Source organism: Pipistrellus kuhlii, unplaced genomic scaffold (genome assembly GCF_014108245.1).
Source record: "Pipistrellus kuhlii isolate mPipKuh1 unplaced genomic scaffold, mPipKuh1.p scaffold_m20_p_3, whole genome shotgun sequence".
In the NCBI taxonomy this organism is placed as follows: Eukaryota; Metazoa; Chordata; class Mammalia; order Chiroptera; family Vespertilionidae; genus Pipistrellus; species Pipistrellus kuhlii.
This window is the reverse complement of record NW_023425529.1, coordinates 7,909,923-7,934,644: the sequence shown is the minus strand read 5'-3', so window position 1 is coordinate 7,934,644 and position 24,722 is coordinate 7,909,923. Positions and strand designations below refer to the sequence as shown.

At 45.9% G+C, this 24,722-nt stretch overlaps 1 protein-coding gene across 17 annotated transcripts in view; it reads right to left on the bottom strand.

Moving 5' to 3' along the window:
• APPL2 (adaptor protein, phosphotyrosine interacting with PH domain and leucine zipper 2) overlaps window positions 1-23,788 on the bottom strand; it is a 40,862-nt gene extending 17,074 nt beyond the window's left edge. For 6 of the 17 annotated variants that reach the window (XR_006742757.1, XM_045587566.1, XM_045587567.1 and 3 more), the window contains exons 1-8: window positions 23,553-23,787; window positions 13,234-13,418; window positions 9,899-10,013; window positions 5,435-5,494; window positions 4,839-4,910; window positions 2,792-2,879; window positions 538-579; window positions 364-422 (exon numbers count right to left, since the gene is read on the bottom strand). Coding sequence is in view for 15 of the 17 variants with exons in the window: in XM_045587566.1 (XP_045443522.1) it covers window positions 364-422; window positions 538-579; window positions 2,792-2,879; window positions 4,839-4,910; window positions 5,435-5,494; window positions 9,899-10,013; window positions 13,234-13,418; window positions 23,553-23,606 (675 nt within the window). In the remaining 2 variants the exon portion in view is untranslated. Of the gene's footprint in view, window positions 1-363; window positions 423-537; window positions 580-2,791; window positions 2,880-4,838; window positions 4,911-5,434; window positions 5,495-9,898; window positions 10,014-13,233; window positions 13,419-23,552 lie in introns of all 17 variants that reach the window. The other 11 variants (XR_004991498.2, XM_036458547.2, XM_036458541.2 and 8 more) reach the window with 8 other exon arrangements.
• Window positions 23,789-24,722: the final 934 nt, after the last annotated feature.

Here is a 24,722-nt window from a genome sequence, read left to right as displayed (position 1 = left end):
AATAAGAAATTTAAAAATCTAGCCAAAACCGGTTTGGCTCAGTGGATAGAGCGTCGGCCTGTGGACTGAAAGGTCCCAGGTACAATTCCTTCAAGGGCATGTGCCTTGGTTGCGGGCACATCCCCAGTAGGGAGTGTGCAGGAGGCAGCTGATCGATGTCTCTCTCTCATTGATGTTTCTAACTCTATATCCCTTTCTCTTCCTCTCTGTAAAAAAATCAATAACATATGTTTTGAAAAATCTATGTATGGGAAAAGAGAGAAGAAATTCACCAAGACACCCTCAATGCCACAAACTCACAACGGGAAGACACAAAAGGAGCTACGCAAAAGAGGTGAAAACATGTACGGTGGGCGTTCTTACCTTTTCATTCTCCTTTTTCTTAGGAAGCCTGCTATATTTTGCCATGGAGAGGTCATGCTCTAAAAGTGAAGAGACACGTTAGCACCCAGACAGGTTGAAAGGCAAGAACATTCATTCAGCATCTCTGCCCACAGACTCATTAAACCCACACACAGGAATGGAGAGGGCGCCTACCAGTGCTGGCGAGTCCGAAGAGATCCTTCAAAGTGCTGACTTCTGCAACGAGAAAAGAGACGTCTTAGAGCCAAGCCAAGCAGTACAAGCCGGTCCAGAGCTGCATGCTCGCCCAGGAAAGAAAGGTGTCCACGCGGACGGGAAGGCGCTGCCAGCACCTCAGGCCCTCGGCCCTCACGGGGCCCTGGCCCGGCTGGGACTCCCGGTCTCACTGGAGCCTGTGGCTCCAGCTGCACCCACACCCAGGGACCCTGACTGCCCACGGAGCAGGGAGCAGTTCCCTCCAGGCAGCCTCTGAGAACCCATGAAGGAGAGGGACTCGGAGACCAGGTGGAGGGCATGGTGACAGGGACTATCAGAGACCTGGAGTGTGTGTGTAAGCTCCGCCTCTTCAGCCCCACGCGTGCTCAGACCTCTCTCCTCACAATGCCCTGACTATACCAAACCCTGGAAACTGCCTGTCACTGCCATTTTAAAACCTGACAAAAGAACATGGGGTGCTTGTTTTCATGAAAAAGATCTGAAGCAATCCCGTGTACTGGACTTTCGGCAAGCCAGCACCAACAACTATTACCCCATGTGGTAAAAACTATTACCCCCTCCACATACAAAGATGCTAAACAAAGTCCAAGACAAGCCCCCCAAATATCACTGAGAGCAATGGGAGTCCAAGGTTAAACACTTAAAAACTCAGATACCTGAAAGAAAAAACACAGACACCTAAAAAAAGTGATGCTTTACAGTTTTAACACTCTCCGTTTCTACTTTGTCAAAGCCAAGCATTTTCACATCATCTACATTGCTTTTAATTCAAAACCGCCTCCAGCTTTTTAACTTCTCTTCATATTACTTCTTACTCTTCCTGATATCAGGATACTTTCTCTTCCTGCATTTCCCTTCTTTCTCTCTCCTTTTTTCTTCCTGTTGGAGCAGAGCTGTGATGTTTCTCCTTAACAATTTAAATAGCTTTCTTAACATTTCTTGTACTGCCCTCATCCACATTCCATACTTGTATTGGTGAGCAAACGAGTAAGGCAGCAAAATGAAACACCACCATCTGGGGTGGGGGTGGAAGGGGGAAGTGAGGGTGCCAGATTCTAAATTGGTTCCAATGCTAACTCAAGTGTGACCTGCACCAACACTTCATCAGAAGAGGATACTTTAACTTTTTTTCATTAATACTCTCCTTAAAAAAAATAAAAATAAAAATAAATTTTATATATATATATATATATATATATATATATTTACTTGTTTATTTATTTATATATTTTATTGATTTTTTACAGAGAGGAAGAGAGAGAGAGAGAGTTAGAAACATCGATGAGAGAGAATCATTGATCAGCTGCCTCTTGCACACCCCCTACTGGGGATGTGCCCGCAACCAAGGTACATGCCCTTGACCGGAATCGAACCTGGGACCTTTCAGTCCGCAGGCCGATGCTCTATCCACTGAGCCAAACCGGTTTAGGCAAAAAAAAAAAAAAAAAAAAAAAAAAAAAAAAAAAAATTTAAATCACCATCCTGGGTAAACACTCCCAATCCACATGTTTAGCTCTCCTGGAGTCATGAGGCCACTGGCACCAAAGCTGTGGACAGACACTCTCAATTCCAGGTTTGCCTCCCAAAAAAGAAGCCAAAAGACAACCCAGTTCTTAGGGGATGATTACTTTCTTTCCAGAACATTTCTTTTAACCAGTTAACTGCCATGATATTTTGAATTTAATTAAAAAAGGACAGCTGTTTGTGTCTATAGATGATTGTGGCATACAAATGGTTAAAAATGATATCCAAGCCTTCCCCCACCTTACATCCTGAGAACAGTGTGCCTTTGCAAATGCTCCTGGCGGCAATACAAGCCTGCTATCTCTGTGTTTATCCTCGGTACACACGGATTCACCTCTGAAAGCCCAGCTAGGAGATCACCTTCTCCAGGAAGCCTCCCCTGGCCCCCTGGCCCCGAAAGGCAATGACGTCTTTCCGTTCCTCTTGCTATTCCTTCAACGTCTCTGTCCTGCTGCCCTCATCACATGATGTTACCATTGTCCGACTCCAAGTCTGTCTTATTAGCCTGTGACCTCCTTTAGCTGAGCCAAGAACACAGCGGGGATTCAATGCTAGTTGGTTAAATTGAACTATTCAACAAGATAGGGCGTTTCTCAGTAATCCACGCATTTAAAGAAATTAATGCAGTATGAATTATTAAATGAACTAATATTTTAAAAGTAACGGGCACTGAATTCAGTCACTTTACCTGTGAGATCCTTTTCCCGAAATTGAACAATGGGTAGAACCATTGTGTCTGCCAACTGTTTAGCCAGCTCCGTATGGAGACCATTAAGCTAAAAGAAAGAGAAATCTATTGAAGAAAATGATATCCACTATTTTACCGAAACTGTCTTATTTCACCAAGAAATCGTGACGAACACTTCTGAATGGTTAGAGAGCTCAGTTACACTTCTTTGGCAAATAAATAAATACCCTCTTAAAGCAGTAAATGATGTTGGCCTAGAGCAGTGGTTGGCAAACTGCGGCTCGCCAGGCACATGCGGCTCTTTGGCCCCTTGAGTGTGGCTCTTCCACAAAATACCACGGGCCTGGGCAAGTCTATTTTGAAGAAGTGGCGTTAGAAGAAGCTTGAGTTTAAAAAGCTTGGCTCTCAGAAGAAATTTCAATCGATGTACTGCTGATATTTGGCTCTGTTGACTAATGAGTTTGCCGACCACTGGCCTAGAGGTATTAAACACTAAGGTGAGGTTCTAACTGACCGGTAAAGTTTGCTACAGGAGTCTGAGCTATAGTTCTCATTTGCTTACAGAGCAAACTCTGGTTCGTTGTTCTCAGGCTAAGCCACCCCCCTGGGAGCAGGAGTTTTGATGTGCTTGCAGTGAGCACAGCTCAGTGGGTGGAGTGCTCAGCACAAGTCACCACCTCGCCAGGCCACTGTAAGCTCTCCCTCGCAGAGGGCTGTCACACTTGAAAGGCAGGCCTGCTGGGAGCCTCCTAACCCTGACGTCACAGCCAGCTGCGGGCCTGGGCCTGGGAATGCTCCCGCAAAGAGAGCTCCCTCCTGAAACAGCTCAGCCGGACTCCAGGCCTCTGCTCTTTAGAAAACAGCCTTTCTGAGAATGAGATGACTGTATCCACATGGGATCCTCCACACCAGAGAGTTCTAACAGCTCCCGATTCTTTCTCCCCTCCTATCTCAAGGCCTTGCTAAAGCCCGTCGCTGTCAGTTGTCAAGGAGAAATAAAAATTAACCCAATCGGCACCACCATTTGGAGCACTTTCTGTAGACAGTGCTACCTCGTATTCATGATTCAACAGTTCAGTGGCATCTGCATGTTCTCTTTTTTTGCTTATTCTTTATGACGACTTTCTAAGACAAGTTTGCAAACTCTTTGAAAGATGAAACAGTTTAAATTTACCTAATTTGGCGGAGGATTCTGCCCAGCACTAGTAGCATCTGAGCGTTTTTTTGTTTGTTTTTTCCCCCCCACAATTAGGATTTATGCACTTTTCCTACAATAATACCTGTTACCACAAACCTTCCAAGAGGATTATACAATACAGATACCAGGACAGTTGTACGAAATCCTTTGCAGTGAGTGGAATCGTGCTCCCCAAAAAGAAATGTCCACCCCGACATGTGACTACTTGAGAAAATGGTCTTTGCAGATGCAACAAAGGGTCCTGAGATGAGATCATCCTGGGTTTTCCAGGTGGGCCCTAAATCCAATGACAAGTGTCCTTATGAGAAGAGAGGACACAGGAAAGAGAAAACACATGGGTGAGGCGGAGTCTGGGAAGGCCATGTGGAGGCAGGGTGAGGGGAGTGTTGCTGCCACAAGCCAAGGAACACCTGGACCCACCGGAAGCCAGAAGAGGAAGGATGGATCCTCCCCTAGAGCCTTCGGAGGGAGCATGGCCCTCCAACACCTTGATTTCACACTCTGGCTTCCACAACTTGCGAGAAAATAAATTCCTTTTGTTTTAAGCCGCCTGCTTGTAATTTATTACAGCAGTCCTGAGAGGCTAGTGCACCCTCCTTAGGAAACGAAAGTCTTGGAAATCTTTTTGACCTATTGCTCATGTATATCAAAGCCCTTCCCCTCAAACTGGAAACAGGATAGTATACAATCACTTTTATGAAACAAACCTTGGAATATCAACAAGTTGAGATAACATCTCAGATATTTACGTAGATATCTAAAGATGGAAAGTGGACCAAAGTAAAAGCTGAAAGAAAATTCAAAAATGAATAAAACAATTTTTTTTTTTTTGCCATATTGCTAACTTACCTCATCCACCACTTTGGAAAAGTAGTGAAGTGTAGAAATTACTTCTTCATCACCTTTGCCAAGAGCAAAATTCTAAGACCGAAGAATGAGAAAGCCAGGGGTTACAGAATGCTTGGGAATTCAGCACCACAGCATCACCCCACCAACACACCCCCACACCAACTTCCTTTCTCCTCCCAAGAGCAGGCCAGGCCAGAGCGTCTAGCACACAACTGCCCCTCCCAAACTGTTCCTTCATTGGCCATCACCCTTGGTCAACAATGATGGACGGTAACACAGAATAAATGGTATCTGTGCATTTATTGCCTGGAATTGTTAGTGTCAATTCACCTGTAGTCCCTCAGGTACCATGAGCCCTCCCTCAAGGGCAGCTGATGATGCCTGCAGGCCTCTGAGAAGGCATCATACAGACTCTAAGATAATCACCAGTGACAACTTATCAGGGGAAAGGAAAAGGCAAGAAAAAATGGAAACAGATTATGGAAATCAAGAGAGGGAAAGGGGGCAGGAGGAAGAAATTGGAGAATTTCTTCTAAAGAGCTCCAGTTAAGAGAGTCCTGAGCACAGCACCACATGCCATATAAGTGTCAAGGTACCTGTTTTTCATATGCCAGCAGCTGCTTAGAAAGCTGTTGAGTGGCCAGGCACATTTCATTCTGCGGAGAAGAGAAAAGCAAGTAAGACTTGTCCAATGTGTGTGCAGTCACTGAAAAATGGTACTTCGGAGAATTCCTTTAAAATATGTGTATAAAATAATTATTTTGCCAGAAATTATTTGTAAAATAAAAGGTTAGAGCTTGTGCCCCACCCCCAACCATTTACAAATTACTACTCCTGGTTACTGAGTCAATAAACAAATGTAAGGAACAATGATAGCAGGGTCAACAAGGACATGGTCCCTGTGCTCCCACAGAGCTTACTGGGAAAGCAGACATCAAAAAAAGAGTTGGAAGCATAAAGAGAACCTCAAAGGGAATACTGGATGCATTAGGGGTCTGGCAGGAAGACCCGGAGGGTCTGTAAGGAAGAGATGTTTTAAGCAGACCCTGAACAAAGACTGGGAGTGAGCCATGGGGACAGCTGTCCAGGAGGGACTCTCCTGTGGAAAAGCGCACATCCTGTTGGAAGAGCTATAAGGGGAGAGGAGAGGCGCAAGGGGTGCAGGCGTGGAGGCGGGACAAGGCTGGCAGGGCAGGCAGAGCCAGGGCAGGAAGGACGCGGTGGCCCAGATTTAGACTTCATTCTGTTCAGAGGGGATTTCAGCAGCACCAGGACATGGCCCGATCCTACCGAACAGAGCGCTGGGTCCGTAATGATGGATGGTAACACAGAAGCACAGCTGCAAAGCCCGGGGCGGCCCATTCTGTGCCAGTTTTCACTGTCCATTTCCCTCTCCTCTTACTCATCCCTCTAATCTCTGGCTGCACAGCAGTTTTCTATAACTATCCCATCACTAATGCATCCAGCTTAGAAAGTGTGTCTTATGTTTCTCAAGCTCAGTTAAAGCTTCTCTTTAGATTCGCGGCTTATTCCTAACAGAAGGGCAGAACCAGCAGTCCAACCTGGAGCAGATGGAGGAGGGAGAGGTGTGGCTGGCCTGCCTTGGCGCTGGTTCTCCTGAGCTGGTTGTTCCATGAGGGGTAAGGCCTCGGTTCTGCAGAGACTTTTCCATTTTCATGTCTTCCTTTGTAAGACCCAGCAGAGCCTGATCCTCCTCTTGGACCCCCTTTGCAGCCAACTGGCTAACCCTTTCCCTGACTTCCTTCAGCTGCTCTGAGGAACAGGCATTAATGGACCCTGAAATGTGGCCCTGTCCCCTTCCCCCCAAAATAAAGCCAAGCAAATATAATGAAAGTTCCTGGCTTTGGCATCATACTGGGGTGCTACCCCTTTCAAAACCAGCCAGAGCTGGCAGCCAGGAGGAAGGCAAGTGACCAGTCCACAAGCACTGTGTCAGCAGCCAGACAGGGATGTGCACACAGCAGGCACTCAGCAAGTGTTTGGTGAATGAATGAACAAGTTTAGAAGATTCGTCTGAATTGCAAGTTTAAAACAATACCAGAAAATCATGGTGTCAGGGAGGAAAATACTTCCTAATCCTACAAGGAAACATCACACATGACTGGACAAGGATGAAGCAACAGCCAGAAGGCAGCCCATCTTCAGCAGCGTTGTTTTGAAGATCAGAGTGCATGGGAACAAGGGACTTAGCTCGGCCACTTGGCTAATTCTTACTTCTCTGAGTTAGAAGCAACCGGTTTGAAATGGATTTGTTCAAGCTACCTTGGCATCTGCCTGGACAGCACCATACAGACTACACTTCTTAGACCCACAGAAGCGCCCTAACAGCATCAGCTAACAATTATAGGGCAATTAATTCATGCCGGATGCCACCCTGAGCGCATTCCAGGCCTCAGCTCAACAGGCAGGTTCTAATTATTAACTCAGTTTTATAGATGAAGAAACAGGCACAGAGAGGTTAAGCCACTTGTCCAAGGTCACACAGCCAGTCGGCAGCTGGGCTGGGCTGTGAATCCAAGTCTGGCTGATGCTTGAACAGTACTCTCTGAGATCCCAAGCCCTGCTAAGAGACAGGAGAGAAGATCTCTGCTTTATACTCAAGTTGACCAGCTCTTCCAGTAAAGGGGCAGAGAGTAATTCTTTTTGGCTTGTGAGATATATGGTCGCTGTCACAACTGCTCAATTCTGCTGTTGTAGCATGAAAGCAGCCAAAACAACACATAAATAAACAAGTGTAACTTCATTCCAAAAAAAAATCTACTTACCAAAAAATAATAATAATAATAAAAAATAATAATAAATAGGACAGGGTATTGCAGATCCTGCTTTGGACAATGTCTCAGGAGGCCCACCTCTCTGCCACTGCTGCCTCAGGAGGCTCTCCTTTGAGCTACAACATCTCAGATCCAAGAATCATTCTCTATTCTTCTAACTCATTCTTTTTCATTTTTTTTTGCTAAGTCTAAAATATTACTCCCTCAAATCTGTATCCTTCAGAGACTGGCCAACAGAAATGCTGCCACCCTCCCTGCCTTCAAAACAAGCACGGGCCACGGGCTGTTTGACGTCTTCTCTTCTTCAGAGCTCTCTGTAAGCGCTGCGAACATGATGGAAAAACTGGCCAGGCAGCTGCCAGCACCAGACTGCGCCCGGCCGCAGGAGAGCACGTGTGCTGCTCACACAACCCGCAGCGGTGCAGGGATGCGGGCACCACAGGCAGCAGCTGCTCTCCCACACCACCGAGTCCAGGGGCCTCTGCCACGTCTCCCCCAGAAACCCCATATGAAAAGCTGTGTATTTTCAGGTGTGTGACTTCAGGCAGCAAGACTCTGTTCTACCAGCACAACTTCCCTGGGAACAAGCCAGAAGCACAAAGTGGTCCGTCACAAATGCATCCTGAAAAGAAACAATCTTCGCCTGCACAGGGCGCCTTACAAGACCAGCCGGCACCTGACTCACCTTACTGTGCTGTAGACAAAGGTTTATGAAATGTTTACCATCATCAGCTAATGAATCCACGCCCTGTCAGGTAGGCCCGCACAATTATCTCTGCAGCAAGACTTGCAAAACGAGCTTGAGTAAAGAGTAAATATTGGTCATCATGATGATAAAGAGAGCTGCTAACATTCACCGAGTTCTTCCTAGCACGTGGCCTTGCTGTTAAACGTTTTTCGTATATGATCCCACTTACTTCTTAGAATGCACCTACGAGGTAGAGAGTGACTACCAGAAAGGACAGCTTTCTGAAATCACACAGCTTGTAACGGGCGAAGACTTACGTCAGACCTGACAGACTCAAAACCCAGAGCCCAAGTTCTTACCACCTTGCTGTCCTAACCCAAACGCCACGCGATAGCTAGTTGGTACCCAGCGGGCAGGCCCCGCAGGGCCTGTGACAGGAACACAGACCCCACACTGTTCTAGCTGAAGTCCGGAAAAGGTGGCCTCTTCAATCCTGAATGGGTTTCTGAGAGGAAGATTCTTTCGATGCTCTCAACAGCCATCTGCTTACCACCTCTGCTACTTGATGCCTCCTAAGAATGCTTTAGAAAGGTGACCCGCTGGAGGGTTTACTGACGGATCTCCTATGTTAAACAGAACCTCCTAAGGCTGTCGCCACGGCAGGAAACCCGAAAGGAAAACCGAGCTTTTGGCAAAGGAGTGTTTACCTGACGGGGGCAGAGCGCTTCTCAACGCAAATGCCACACGAGAGCCCAAAGCCGCTGCGGACACGCCCTCCACGCGGAGTGTGATGGAGAGGACAGGAAAGGGGCAGAGGAAACCCACTAGACTCAGTCACATGGAGGCATCTGCTCTGACTATTCCAACTATGTGGCCAGAAATGCTGCCCACAGCCAAGGGGCAAAAACAGCAGCTCTAAGTGCGGAAGGAGGTGGGAGTAAAAGAACACTGGGCTCTAGTCTGGATGATGGATGGATGACAGCGCCCTTAGCTAAGGACCCCAGGAGGGGACTTTCTGAATTCAGCCCTTCATTCAACACCTGTGTGTCATTCAGGGGGGCGGGGCATAGGTGACAGAGAGAATCTGCTCCCTGGGAGCTCACAGTCCACAGAAGGACAAGGAAACCCCACGTGCTGTATTGTAAGTGGCCTGACCAACAAGTACACAGGCACCTGGGCACACAGGGCATTCTGGCCAGGAAGGGAGAAAGTTAGAAAGGAAGATGTCAGGCACATCTGGGACTTGAGGTCAGTCTTTTATCAATATATTTTATTGATTTTTTACAGAGAGGAAGAGAGAGAGATAGAGAGCTAGAAACATCGATGAGAGAGAATCATCGATCAGCTGCCTCTTGCACACCCCCTACTGGGGATGTGCCCGCAACCAAGGTACATGCCCTTGACCGGAATCGAACCCGGGACCTTTCAGTCCGCAGGCCGATGCTCTATCCACTGAGCCAAACCGGTTTCGGCTGAGGTCAATCTTAAAAGCAGGGAGGGAAAGAGAGGGATGCCTGGCAGCCGGAAGGGCATAGCAAAGGAGAGCCAAAGGTGAGGCTGATGCTTAGTTCATGAACCTCTGCTGCGCTGTCCCAGAAAGCCACAGAAGCGTCTGAAGCCAGGAAGGGAAGGGAGGTTTGCATGTGACAAACGGAGCTGTAGGGTGGTGGAGAGATTGAAGGGGACACCTCCCTGAAGACAGGAAGACCATCTAGGAGAATGCTGCAATAGCCCAGGTGAGACTATGCATCCATTCTGACACCACAGAGTTTCTCACCTCTTTAGCCAATAGCTGGAAACATAGCAGATCTTTCTAAGTAACCTGTCTCTGCTTTGTTAACGCCTGAGAAATGTACAGCTCCAAAAACCTATAATGGAGTACTCCATTCCCACATGTGCAAAGGCACATCTGACAGCGAAAAGATCAGATGCAACTCCAGTACTGCTATAAAAGGCTGAAGACAGCTTACACTGTCACTTCATTCTGGCACATAAGCCAAATAAAACTTAAAATCTCCCCAAACCAGCCCCAATCAGCAAACCCGTTCACATAACTTTCCTCTAGCTTGCCTTGCCCTTCCTCTTCCTAAAACAGGTATGAAGGGCATTTGCTATATCAGAATACAGCAATTTACTACGTAGATCGATTTAAAATATCTTTTTATAAACATTTGTCAGAAGCATAAACCTGGTTTTTAAAATATAATGAAAAACTACATCTTGCTAAGTACCACTGTTTTTAAAAATAAAACTATATCAATCTAACTCAACAGATTTGGGTGTCAAATATTTAAGGAACAATGTTAAATAAACCATAAAAACATAACTTAGTGAAAAAAGTTGAGTGAAAACATTGAGAAATAATACTACACATATATAAATAAACACATCGAAGAGGAGTCAGGAAAGTTTTCTCTTTTAAAATTAAAAACAAAACAAAACACCTAAGTCTTTAAACCTGAGAAACCAACGACCCTGACACAGCTGTTGGGAATGCTCAGCACTGTTGCTGATTCTGGAAGCGCTAACCAGCTGTTCCCGCCGGTCTCTGCTGCAGGAAATGCCGAGGCAGGAGGAAGGGTTTCTGGCTGGGAGGAGAGCCCATGTGATGGTCATGTGGTGTGAACTAAAAGCCAGTTACAGTCTTCTGGAAAGCAAAACCTACTTAACTTTGGCAAAACGTCATTTTCTGGCTCAAAAGACAAAATGTGTAAGAGAGTGCTTGAACACCTCCCAGCAAATGACTCTGACAGATATGCAAAGGCAGAGCAGAGACTCCTGGGAGTGGCAGAGACACAACAGTCCCTTAAGCCTTGGTGTTCTTATACCTTAAACAGAAAAATCATTTCACCACAATATTTACATTGCTGAACAGCAAACCAGCACAGATATAGCCCAGTAAAAAATTTTTTCTATTTTCTTCAATTCTGAATAATTAGGAAAAAATATGCATACAACATAATAGAGCTTAAGAAAATTGACAAAGTATGTGCCCAGTTTCTGCATGTCATACCAAAGAAACATGCAACATTACAATTCGTTAGTCATTAGAATTAGTACCAATTAGTAAGCTATAGTTGCATAATACATTTTAGCTTGCAAATTTCTATCTCTGGCCTGACTTCGGGATGACTGACATACTGGCCATCTCTCTCTGTCTGTCTCTCTCTCTCTCTCTCACACACACACACACACACACTTCTTCCTGTGTTTTCCCAACTATCCACACTGATGTTCAATTCAAAACCCAAGCATTACTCTTGACTCATCCTTTATCCACCCAACCTCTTCACATCCAATCAATCTCTGATCTTCGTACTAAATGCCTCTGAAATTCATCCACTTCTTTCCATTTCTAGTTCAGGCTGGCATACCCATGCTTGGTATTAAGGGTTTGGGCTCTGACTTCAGGCTGACTTGCTCTGCCATGTATTAATGGGATGGACTTGGACAAGTTACTCATCACCAGAATCCGTAAGCCTCTTGACCTATATAAAATGAGGATAAGAATAATACACATTCACAGAGTTGGTGGGGAATTTAAATGAAATGATCAAGTACTCAAGAAACATCAATTTTCACAATCCTCCTTTTAGGGGCCCAACACAATTCCTCTGGATCCCCTTCTCTCCTAGAACTAAAACTCTGAGGTAATTGCTCTGTCTCCCAGCCCAATTGTAAGCTCCTAATGGCAAGAACTGAGTCCACATATGACTTGAATAAATGATTAATAAAACAATGATGATAACAATGAATGATTATATAGAATATTAAGAGCTATCTCTCTCTATATATATAAAGGCCAAGTGACAGGAATGACAGAATGACCGATAGCTATGATGAGCACTGCAGTGGCCAACCGGCCTGATCAGGGCCCCAATCGGTCTCCCCAAACCCTACCATGGCCCCTCCCTCCTGCTGGCTTGGCCCCGATTGGCCCCCATTGGGGTAGGCTGGCTAGATCCCACCCATGCACGGATTAGTGCACCAGGCCTCTAGTATAATAATGACTATACATGAGTATTAATATATATTGTTATTAAGTACTGAATGTGGTATTTCTTTAGAGAGCATCAATGAGGAAAAGAAACATTAACATGTACAGCTTTAAATCTGCAAAAAAAAGATCAATAATCAAAAGCATCAGTTGGCATAACATTTTGATGTGTAACATAATGAATTTTATTTTTAAGTAACTCTCAAGTCTTCTCTTGAAAAGTAACATACATGGGCACTTCTTGATCTTAAAAAGATCCACTTTTGCTACTCAGCAATTTATTTTCCATGGTTTTGCAAGCCAGAGATAGCTGTTCCTCAAAACAAAAAAGCCACCAATAGTTTCAGAACTGTGACTCAAGTCTTTTCAGAGGAAGCGCTTGAAAAAACATCTCTACTCGCCCGCACTGACATCTAAGACTGCCCATTTATGATCAGACAAAGGGCATGTTTCATAACACTGAGCCCACTCATTCACAAGAAGGCAAAGGAGTCTCATGTTTCCCGTTGGGGTTGAATTTTTTAAAAAATTATGAGAGTGCCCTAACCAGTTTGGCTCAGTGGATAGAGCATCAGCCTGAGGACTGAAAGGTCCCAGGTTCAATTCCAGTTAAGAGCATGTACCTTGGTTGTGGGCACACCCCCAGGGGGAGGTGTGCAGGAGGCAACTGATTGATATTTCTCTCTCACCGATGTTTCTAACTCTCTATCCCTCTCCCTTCTTCTCTGTAAAATATCAATAACATGCATTTTTTTTTAATTAAAAGAGTGATGTGGTCCCTTTTCTACTAATTACAGAGAAATCACCCTCTTTTTTTTTTCAGCAATGAAAATAGATTGTCTTCAGTGTTTGACGGTGGACAGAAGTGAGAAAAACAATTCTGATTTTATTTCAAAAAAGTAAATGGTGTTTTACTCCAAATTTCTCAACCTCCTGAGAGAAGCTGCAGATGAGGGCAGACGGCCCCCACTCGGGCTCTCGGTGAGGGGCAGCAAGGATACCTGGGCTCCGTAGACGCGCTGCATAGCCTGGAGCAGCTGGTTGGTATAATCTGTGAGGGTGCCAGCATCTTCTTCAAATACACTCAGTAAAGAGCGAGTCTGCAAGGAATGAAGGAAAGAGAACAATGTTACTTCTAAGTGACAATGTTATAAAGGAGGTAGAACACACACACAGAAATCGGGGGAGAAGGTGCCTGTTCTCCGGCTTTACTCTTGTAGGTACTAGTCAGGTTGATTCCTAAAGCTGTAATTGAGGACTCCTTTTCTAATCTTTTAGACTACAGGACAGGGGCAAACAATACAATTGGAGTATTGGGGGGAGCAAAGGCAAGCCAGCTTTTAAAAGATTAAGGCTCAGAGCTATTATCTGTCCTACCTCAGCACCAATAAGCCCATCCAATTAAAAAACAAAGTGTTAAAAGGGTGGCCTCTCCCTTCAAGCCCATAAATTGAACACCACGTCAGGCCTGTCTGTACACCCAGGGCGTGGACACCTGCACTGCATCGCCCAGCAGCTAACCATCTGTCTGCTTTCTGCTGTGCTGGACATTGTGCAAGAGTCTGCCACTCTTTCCCCTTACAGTTCTACGGTCAACTTCCATGTCTCTCGTCATACATGACCCAACCAATTCTCAAACTCACGGCCAGGAAATTTTGTTACCCTGGGTCCACCTGCAGCAGATCCGGGCACAAAACTCAAACAGCAACTTAACAAGAATTCAGTTTCTAGTCCAGTTTCTTCGGGAAGACTAGCTTCTCAGTGTTCCGGGAGGAGGAGCAATATCATTAGGTAAAAGGTATCTCCTGTCTGACACATGCTGAGCAGCAAGGACCTAGTTATACAGTGGATGGTGTCTGACGAAGTACCAAGGCATCAAGTAAGAGACTTCTGTTCATGTGCCCAGCAGAGTGGGATTTTAAAATACCACCTTAATAATCATGGGATCTCTATTTCAGAAAATAGACCTAGAACGGAGAGTAAGTTATGGAAATGCCTTTAAGAGGTGATATCAAAGCACTTTACAAAGAACAATCCATTAAAACTTATTATTTCCCTACAAATAAATTCCAAGTCCTTCGTTCTAACCCCGTGATCGGCAAACTGTGGCTCGCGAGTCACATGCAGCTCTTTGGCCTCTTAAGTATGGCTCTTCAACAAAATACCACAGTCTAGGCGAGTCTGATTTGAAGAAGTGGCGTTAGAAGAAGTTTAAGTTTAAAAAATTTGGCTATCCAAAGAAATTTCAATTGTTGTACTGTGGATATTTGGGTCTGTTGACTAATGAGCTTGCCGACCACTGTTCTAACCGATCTCTGGTAAGAGAGCAATGACTGTCCTCAGAGCACCTCAATAAACTGGAGCAGAAACCTAGGCACTTGGAGCGTTTGTCCCACAAACTCTGGTGCCCTTCACAGCAGTACACGCTCGGCCTGGCTTTGCCCCAGGTGATCACTGAGGCTAAAAATATCTGCTCTAAGACCACTGTGCTCTCCTAGGACCAATCCTTATCCCCAGGACCAGAACACAATGAATAAGGAAAACGTAAGACCGGTTTTTAAAAAGCTCTCAATGAGATCAAAATATCACAGGGTGCAGATAGTGTGTAATTTGTCTGTTAAAACAGAGTTCTTCAAACTTTTTACAATTAAAATCCACAAAAGTTTATCAAAGAATATCATAAGTGTGCACACACACAGACTTTTTTCTATTCCATTCTGTTCTGTGCCACTTGTAAATAAAAATCTCGGTTTGTGACCTACTGGATCTAATCATCCATTAATGGATGTCAACCAGCAGATAAAAAATACTGTATTGGTTTAGCCAGTGGGGCCTTTACAAGTCTTAGTAACCCTGCTGGACCCCGACCTACACCAAACAAGAGGAGGAATTGGCTGAACAGAAGCAAGCCATCAAAGGACCAGATGGTTGGTGGACCCTACCAGATGACAGACTGCTGGTCCCAGAGGCTCTAGGTCAGATGTTAATTGCCCAGTTACACCAGGTTACCCACTTAGGTGTCATCAAGACTTCTGAACTTCTGTGAGGCAGATACTACGAAACTTAGGTAAGGTAAAAGCATAGTCACTAGAAGTACTGTCTGTGCACAGGTAAATGCTAAGCAAGGTAAAGAGGGTCCCCCTAGGAATTCGGGCCCCAGAGAAATTTCCCAGGAGAGCACTGGGAGGTGGATTTCGCAGAGATTAAGCCACCAGCATTAAGGTACAAGTACATGCTAGTTTTTATAGACACTTTCTCAGATTAGGTTGAAGCCTACCCCACTAGGACAGAAACTGCCTCTATAGTAGTCAAGAAATTACTCCAGGAGATTATACCTAGATTCGGGCTGCCAGTAGTCATAGGAGCAGATAACAGCCCAGCCTTTGTAGCCAAAGTATCTCAAAGTATAGCTCAAGCCTTAGGACAGGCATGAACAGGACTCTAATTAAATTTGTCCTAAAAACCAGTGAAAATTGGACCAACCCCCTGCCCTTCGCTCTCTTATGGGCCATGTGTACCCTCTACTGGGACGGGTTTCCCCCCTTTTTGAGATCATGTGTGGTAGACCTCCCTCCATCCTTCCCAGGGTCAGGGAGAAACTGAAAGCTAGAATTCATAACCATTCCCTTGCTCAAGTCCTTACAGGCTCTGCAGTTTACCCAGAGAGCCACCCATAAGCTTGTTCCAGATGCACTGCTAGTGCCCACGGCAGACCCTGTACACCCCTTCCAGCCCGGAGACTCTGTGTGGGTAAAGAAGTTCACTGCCCAAGGATTCACCCCAACCTAAAAGGGATGCTACACTGTTACCCTGAGCACACCCACGGCTGTTGAAGTAGACGTCACCCAGACCTGGCTACACCACTCCCAGCTCCTGCACTGAAAATGCCCTGGATCCTGGCAACCAGCGGCCTCACCGTGAGATCCCTAGCCTGGGCTCCATGCAAGCCAGGAGACTTGATGCCTGCAGGAGGGGAATTGGACTTCAGTGAGGACAGTACTGATGGGAACTGTGGTACTAGGGGTCTTGATAACTATAAGAACATTTTTGCTGACCAGTGAGAAAAGTCTGGGGCTAAGTAAGGCTAAATGTGCTAGAGAACTGGAGAGCAAGGAAGTAGGATGAGTCAATGATTTGACTCATGCACATAAAAACCCATGGGGAATGAAATATGGTAGCAATCATACTTTGGTAAAAACTGCTGTTTGAGTTTTAACCTTGCTATCTGACTTCGACCTTCAATTACTTGCTTAAACAATAGGGTAGTTACAGGAGATTGACTCCCACTGACTCAGTAGCTTCAGGGGTAGAAACTATAGATAACCTTTAAAGATTAACCTCTGAGTTCTGCTTTTGTATTATGGGCAAGATAGGGCCACATTCCAATGTTGCCAGCCTTTAGAATTTAGAACAAAGGGAAATTCCTGTGGTTTGAAGCTTTAAAAGGGATTGCCTACACCTGGATGAGTGTGGTTGTGTGGGGCCCACCTGCGTGTGGTGCTCCTGCGGCAGTCCTGGCCAGTTTTTCAATAAATCCTTGCCTGCTTTTTTTTTTTTTAGACACAAAAAACATTGGTTTAGGATTCTTCACTCCATTTCTTTGAAGTATCCTTTTTTATTTAGGGGGGAAAAACAATTGCTACAAGACATTCTCAGAACCTACACTGGATGGTCTAACACTCTCTTAGAATTCATTTACACATGCAGCTCTGCCTTCATCCAGGATCTGGTGAAACATTGTGCTGGGAACTGAGACTCAAAGGTGATGAGAACCAACTCTACATTCTCCAGGAGCTTAGTCTGCTGGTGCCTCTCAGAGGATCTGGGATCTCCCTGGAACCCTAGCAGTGCTGATCCAAATGTGCAGAGTTAATGAGATAATGAGTGTAGATAAAATATCTACCAGTGCCTGACACATAGTGATAGCAAATGATACTTGTGATACTGAAGATAATGAATTTTCATTGCTTAGTCTCTGGACACTAAAGGCTTTACACGCATGTTTCCATTTTAACACTATAGCAACACTGTTATCTAGGCAGCTCTCCATAAATGTCATCTAATAGTAGAGGACCTTTTTCAGTGCCAGTGCTGTAGGAGCCCACCAATGTTATGATTCTGATATCTTTCTTTGCTATAACTAATGTGTCCAGGAGAATGGGAAGGAAAGAGAGGGATACAACTGGATTGGGGATATTTAATTTTTTTACTACAAGTGACAACCATTTAGTTGAGTTTTATTTATTGTTTTCAATACTTTTAGGAATAAAATAGAATGGAAAATGAGACGTCAGATGAAAAGAGAGGACTTCTGTAAATATCCCTCACAAAGAGAAGAGAACAGAGCCAGAGCCAAGGAGGAGACTGCAACGGAGGGAAAGGAACATGAGATTAAAAATGGCAGCAGCCGAAACCGGTTTGGCTCAGTGGATAGAGCGTAGGTCTGCGGACTGAAGGGTCCCAGGTTCTATTCTAGTCAAGGGCATGTACATTGGTTGTGGGCACATCCCCATTAGGGGGTGTGCAGGAGGTAGCTGGTTGATGTTTCTCTCTCACCGATGTTTCTAGCTCTCTATCCCTCTCTCTTCCTCTCTGAAAATATATTGATTTAGGGGGAAAAATGATTGCTACAAAACATTCTCAGAACCTAAAAAATCAATAAAATATATTTTAAAAAATATGGCAGCTAGAGTAAGTGGATGCTGCACGGACATGCTACCAGGAACAAACTGGTATCACAACTGAAATATAGAAAACTTTCTGAATGATCAACAGAAAGCTCGAGGGAGAGAACCCTGACCCCTGAGGAGCGAAAGTGGAGACTGCATAAGACTGTACACTTAAAAATTGTTTTTCTTGAAATATTAATGTTTATTGCATGTAACATTATTATATTTAAAATCGTTTTTCTTAAAAATAAAAGAAAATAAAAATAGGGAAAGAAAAAAGATAGAAAACTAAAACTGTCATTTACTCTGTACCTATGTGTCAGACACTGTGCTGAGCACTAAATATTTATTTAATACTTCCAAGAACTTAAACGAAGTAGTTGAGAACCAAACCCACTTTACAGTTAATGAAACTGAAGTTCATCAAGGTCAGAAAACTTGCTCAGCCTCGCAGGGCTGGGAAGCAGCAGGGCTGGGATGTGAAGCCCCGTGTGGCTGGCCGCAATGGCCATGCTTCCTCCACTGTGGGAGGCTGCCTCCGACCCCCGGCAGGGTAAGTTTTATCCGTGGGCATGCCCTTGGGTCCACATCTCACAGTCCTGCCTGAAGGCAGGATAAAGGCCGTCCAGCTGGCTTCTCTTTGGTCAGCTACTGTCATGCTCTCACCTGTGATAACTGCCAGGAACCATATCACAAGCGTTGGTGTTTTTCTTTCTTTGCACATATTTACCATGACAGCCATTAAAACTGACAGGAAAATTCCAATCTTCCCTTTGTAATTTAACTAGGCTATGATCTCCCCTGAAAAAAAAAAAAAAATCAATCTACCTATCTATCTATCTCAGACACTGTTTGGATATTAGGCAACATAGTAAAAAGTTAAGGAATTCCTTGGCAAGCAGAATGGGGAAAACAGACAGATGGCTGATTTAAACTGGCCCCATGCAGCACCCTGACTCACCTGCCTCTTTTTCCTTTGCTGGACCACTCCCTTAAGCATTAAGCTCTCAGGACAATGAAGTTCTCATCAACATTAAATAACCTTAGGAGCAAAGCCTCACGTCTGTTGACCATAGAGACAGAGTTTTGGCCAAACTAGAGGTAACATCTAGGCCTCAGTTATGTTTCAGCTCCGGGCCCAGAAAAGAAGCAAAACAAGACAAAGCAACACCATGGCTGACATTAGGACCAGATACAATGGCCCTACCCTAGTGCCAACCAGTCAGAGACCATGACCCTGAACAAAACTCACCTGGAAAGTTGATGAATATTTTATTAAGATCCTCCCCTGAGACTTCTCCTAAAATTCTCCCTTTTGGAAAATACATAAAAACCCATAAGGCAAAGGACCAGTGCCCATGCCTCCCCTGCCCGCCTCCTTTCCTCAGCACGTGTCTTTCCTGAGCTCTAAGGGCCCTGCTTTTGCATCTGTGACTTGTTTCCCACGTCCACACAGCACAGCTGGCTCACTGCTTCTGCCTCTGTGACTTTCTTTCTAAAAGGTTAGTCAACTTCTTGCGCTAGAGTTCTTGACCCTGAATTCTTTCTTTGCAGAACTCAAGAACTGAGGTCTGCCACCACCACTAACAATATCATTTACCAGCTCCACTTCTGCTTAAACACATATGTGGAACAACAGCAACGTTCTGAGGCATAAGGAAGGAATGAGACCAACAACCAGGCAAAGGCACACCAGCTGTTCAAAAATTCTACAAAAATATCAGAAAGACGCTGGTGCACGTCACTTATAAAGACAATAACAGCAATCATTTATGGAGCTATTACTATGACATGCAAACATGAAAACACTTTACATATGCTCTTTATCCTTCAGAAGAATTCCATTAAGTACCTATTTTCATTCTGACTTTAGAGATGTCAAAACATAAGTTAAGAGAGGCTGAGTAACTTGCTTAAGGGCAACAGTGGCAGAATCAGGATCTCAATCCCATTCTTTTTCTACTACCCTCTACTCTCATGAGTACTATGCCTGGCCAGAAACACAAAACCTAACACTCTACGGACACAGCTCAGCTCCACACCATCCCTCTATCTTACAGGAACTGGGTGTTACCTAATAAAATAATCCTAGACATTTTTTTTTTAACTAAAGAATAGCCATATAATTATATAATGGCATAACTTTAATAGCTCTGATTAGAAAATATATATAGTTAAATTATATATGCAAGTATTTTGTAAGGTGAAAATAAAGTTCTTACACCTAGCATTTGGCAGAGGGAGAGAACTCTCTCAGTAGAACCGAGTCTACTGAAAGGAAAAATGTCTGTAAACAAAGTGAAGGGTGGGAAACGGGGGGAAACCCTCCACCATGAAGACATAACCACCATGCTGTGCTCTGAGGCATCTTGCTGGTCTAAAGACAGGCCTGGTTTGGTTAGAGAAGGCTAGTCCCAGCTGGACTACTTGATGCATAATCTCAGAACTAATCTTTTCTCTCTCTCTGTGCTTCAGCTATGCCAACTGCAAAGGAAACAAACAAACAAAAAGTTAAAACCAACCAGCAAGCAATCGTGCTTCTGTCTGCACCTTATCTCAGAAGTAGACTACCTACACAAAAGAGAAGCAGCCCCTGACGAGGTCTGAGCTGCAGCAGCTCAAAGCTGCACTTGTGTTCCTATCACAGCAGTGTGCACACTGTGCTCGGACTGCTGCTTTCCATATCTGTCTCGGGAACAGACTGTGAACAGGCGGAGGGCAGGCACACTGATCTCATTTGTCACTGCTCCCCAGCATCTAGCAGCGCCTGGCCTGAGGCAGAGGCTCACTAGCAAACAGCCATGCAGACAAGTATCTCAGTGCCTAAAACTCTCCATGTCATGTATCAGAAGCAAGCAGAAATAATATGTGTATGCACATAAACCAGCCGTCTGAGACATCGTGCGGTACTAAAAAGGACTCGAATAGATGTGGTGAAGGGCCGGCAACTGCTATTCATCTCTTCCTGGGTCACTACGTTCAAATACAAAAGCTTTTGTGTTCCTTTAACGAAGCCTGTGCAACCAGGTTACTGGAGCAACCCTCATAACTACTCCACATAAAACTAGAGGAAACAAACAATGGTTCCTTAGGATCGTTTCCTTTCAGTGAAACAGCATTTCAGGTCACTGATGACAGAAAAGCCAGGTGTTAGGTGGCTGGGCTAATGTGAACAATACAGGCAAACTGCTTGGGCTCCAATCCTGACTATGCCCCTTGTTACGTATACTCGTGAGCAAGTTATTTAACTTCTCTGCTCCTTGGTAATTTTAATAGGGCACCTCACTTCAAAAGATTGTTGGGAGGGGTAAGAGAATGAATATAAGTAAAGCTGAGAACAACATTATTTAGAACAGTGGTTGGCACATAAAATGCACGTGTGATATAGGTGTTTGCTATTGGTTTTATTCTTTACACATAAAACAAAGGCGCTGGATTAGATTCCTTCCAGTTTCAAGTCTATGAGTTTCCTTTAACATACACGTGTTAAATAAATATGCAATGATGATTATCCAATGATGATTATAACTTTCTTGAAAGTTAGCATCCATTCAACCTCACCAAGAAACCTAGAGGGGTGACACCCAAATCTCAAAAGCAATGACAAATTCCCTACATGAAGAGGCACATTAAGCAGGAATGACAATGTCTCTAAATCCCCTCTTCCATATTCAAGCTCAGAGCTATAAACCATGCAGATGCAATTCAATTTTAAGCTTCCAAAGCCCCTTAAAGATCACCTGCTCCATGTCCCTCGTTCTGCAGATGAGAAAGCTGAGCCAGGATGGAGATAAGTGTCTCGCTCAAATCACATGATAAGCTAGCGGTGGAGCCAGAATTAGGACCCAGGTCTCCTGTCTTGTTTGCCAGGCCTCTTTCTACTGACTCACAGCGGAGAAAATCCTGTAAAGGAGTGGTTTGCGAAAGACAAAAATTCAGGTAACATATGAGTGAGGGCAACAATGAGTGCAACCCCTCGACACTGGCTCAGCCATCGCCATGCTCAGTTAGGAAGGCAATACACCCTGGCACCTTCGTTTCTCCGGCTTCAAAGCATATGGAAATCCTTGCTCAAAACATTAGACAATCTACCTATTGTGTGAGGTCGGACGAAATGACTTCTACCCAGGGCTTTGGTCCGCTAACATGCCAGACGTGTAGAGACTTCAAAGAGGCCTTTGAAAAGTCCATCAGAGCAGCAGATGCAAATGAAAAAGACAAAAATCACAGCTTGCTTACAATTCCTTACAAAGAAGTGGGCACAAGGCAACCAAGCCCACACGCAGTCCTTTCGATGACTTATTCTGAACTGGAGAGATGCAGGGTGGCGGTAGGTAAGCCCAAAGGATCACCCCGGGACTGCAATTCACTAACAAGAAAAAGGAAAGGACCCAGAAAGAGAAGAGAAACTGTGCAAGGAAAAGAGGTTCATCTCATTCTAAGTTTTCAGGAGTTGGGACGTCAGGGAATGGATTTACTTAAATAACCAGGGATGCAGGAAGCAGGGGAGCAGATAGGAAGCTAGGGAAATGTTAATGGAGAACAAGAGTTCCCTGGGTGAAGGTGCACTGAATCAAGAGCGAATGTCAATTTGCACTCAACTGCTAGGGCCTAGACACTTTTCTCCTAGGCCCGTAGTCGGCAAACTGCTGCTCTCAAGCCACATGAGGCTCTTTGGCCCCTTGAGTGTGGCTCTTCCACAAAATACCACGGTCTGGGCGAGACTATTTTGAAGAAGAGGCGTCAGAAGAAGTTTAAGTTTAAAATATGTGGCTCTCCAAAAGAAATTTCAATCGTTGTACTGTTGCTATTTGGCTCTGTTGACTAATGAGTTTGCAGAACACTGGCCTAGGCGAACACACCCGCTTTCACCTGCAGAGCTCAGAGGACAGACTGGCATCATCTCGAGGGCGCTAAGGAAGTTCTCCTGCGAGACAAATAGGGCTGCTATTGTTAATTTTCTCTCCACAAATGGGAAATCAGTGCCAAAGGGAGGCCTGGTACCGCAGGGAGAGAGCCAGGCTCTGCCTCCCGCTCTGGCCCTAAGTCCAGCAGGTCCCATGACCTCTGTTTAAGAGTGGTGGAGATAATAATAATAGAGGCGACTCCTCCCTTACAATGCATCAGGCACTGTCTTTCACAACAACTTTACAGGCATCTCCTTATTTACTTCTAACAAGTCTAAGGGTCGGGTGTCATTATTATCCCTATTTTACAGATGACAAAACTGAGGCACCAGGAGGTTAAGTTACGTGCCCGCGGCACAAAGCTAGTGTTGGGTGGTGGAGCGTGAGTTCGGGCCGGGCGGCCTCGGTCTCAGCTGACTTTGGGGAGGAAGGGGTCAGGACACAAAGGCTCGGGCCTCGAGGGGATGGGGGCTCGCCCCGGTCCTCCAGCTCAGCCAGGGGGACGCCCCCTCCAAGGACACCCGGGATCAGGACGCAGGGCCGGGCCCGCCCCCCTCGGGGGCCCTGAGCACTCGCAGCCTCCACCCCGGGGCAGCCGGCCGGAGGGGCCTCCTCGGCCGCAGCCCTCGGGCGAGGGGCGCCGGGCGGCGGGAGGTACCTGGGGGCTGTCCTGCAAAGCCTCCTCCAACAGCAGCTTGTCCACGGCGGGCATGGTGCCGCGCGGCGGGGCGGAGGGCCGGCGGGAAGGACGGAGGGCAGGAGGCGCGGCCGCCGAGGCTGCTCCCGGCTCCGGAGACCAGGCGGACGCTCTGAGCCCGCGCCCGCCCCGCGCGCGCCACGCCTGCACAGGGGCCGCCGCCGCCTCCCGCCCCCCGCCTCCCGCCCGCCTGGCGGCCCTCCTCCCAGCCCTCTCCTCCCCTCCATGCCTCTCCCCGCTCCTCCCCGCCCCGCCCGCGCCGAAAACAGGAAGTGTGGCGAGCGCCTGCCAGGACACCGGAAGTGTGGTGAGCGCCCAGCTGGACACCGGAAGTGTGGCCAATTCCCGGCCGGACACCGGAAGTGTGGCTCCCGCTCCCGCTGCGCCCACGCATTGCGGGAAGCCACAGACCCAGCGGCCGTCCCGCTGCCTCTCAGCGCCTGGGGCGTTGCGGTTTGGGGCCCCTTACCCTGCCCGTCGGTGCCGGGAGAGCCCGGGAAGGGGAACCCGAGGGCGGGAGAGATAAGGTCTTATCTGCCTGTGGCTGCCCAGAGAGCCTGTGAATGAATCGGAGGAGCTGGGAGCGAACAGATTTTGCTGCTGCTGTGACTCGCCACTTTTTTTTTTTTTCTTATTTTTAACGGAAGGAAAACCTTCCACTTGCACATTTTTTCCTAAAAGTGTTAAATCTCAGTGCCCCCGAAACAACTCTGAGGACAGAAAGGTCACCTAGTGTTCAGAAAACTGGTGATAATTTGTAATAACCGGATGTAATCATGTTGGGGAAACCACAGCAGCTTGATTTGAGCAGGTCTCATTTTCGTGGCTCATGTGTTGTCATTTTGAAAAGTTTCATCATCAAGTTTTTAGAATTGGCACGATTAGATAATCTAGTTTGGGGCTGTAATTTATAAATAAACTAGAGGCCCCCTGATGCACGAAAATTGGTGCAAGAGTAGGCTTCCCTCTCCTCCCCCTGCTGCCAGCACGAGCTTTCCTCAGGCACCCAGGACCAGGCTTCCCTCCTCTGGCCACCATTGGCACCCGAGCTGGCTTCATCAGGAAGGACGTCTGGAATGACGTCTGGTCTAATTAGCATATTACCCTTTTGTTATTACAGGTTTTTAAAAA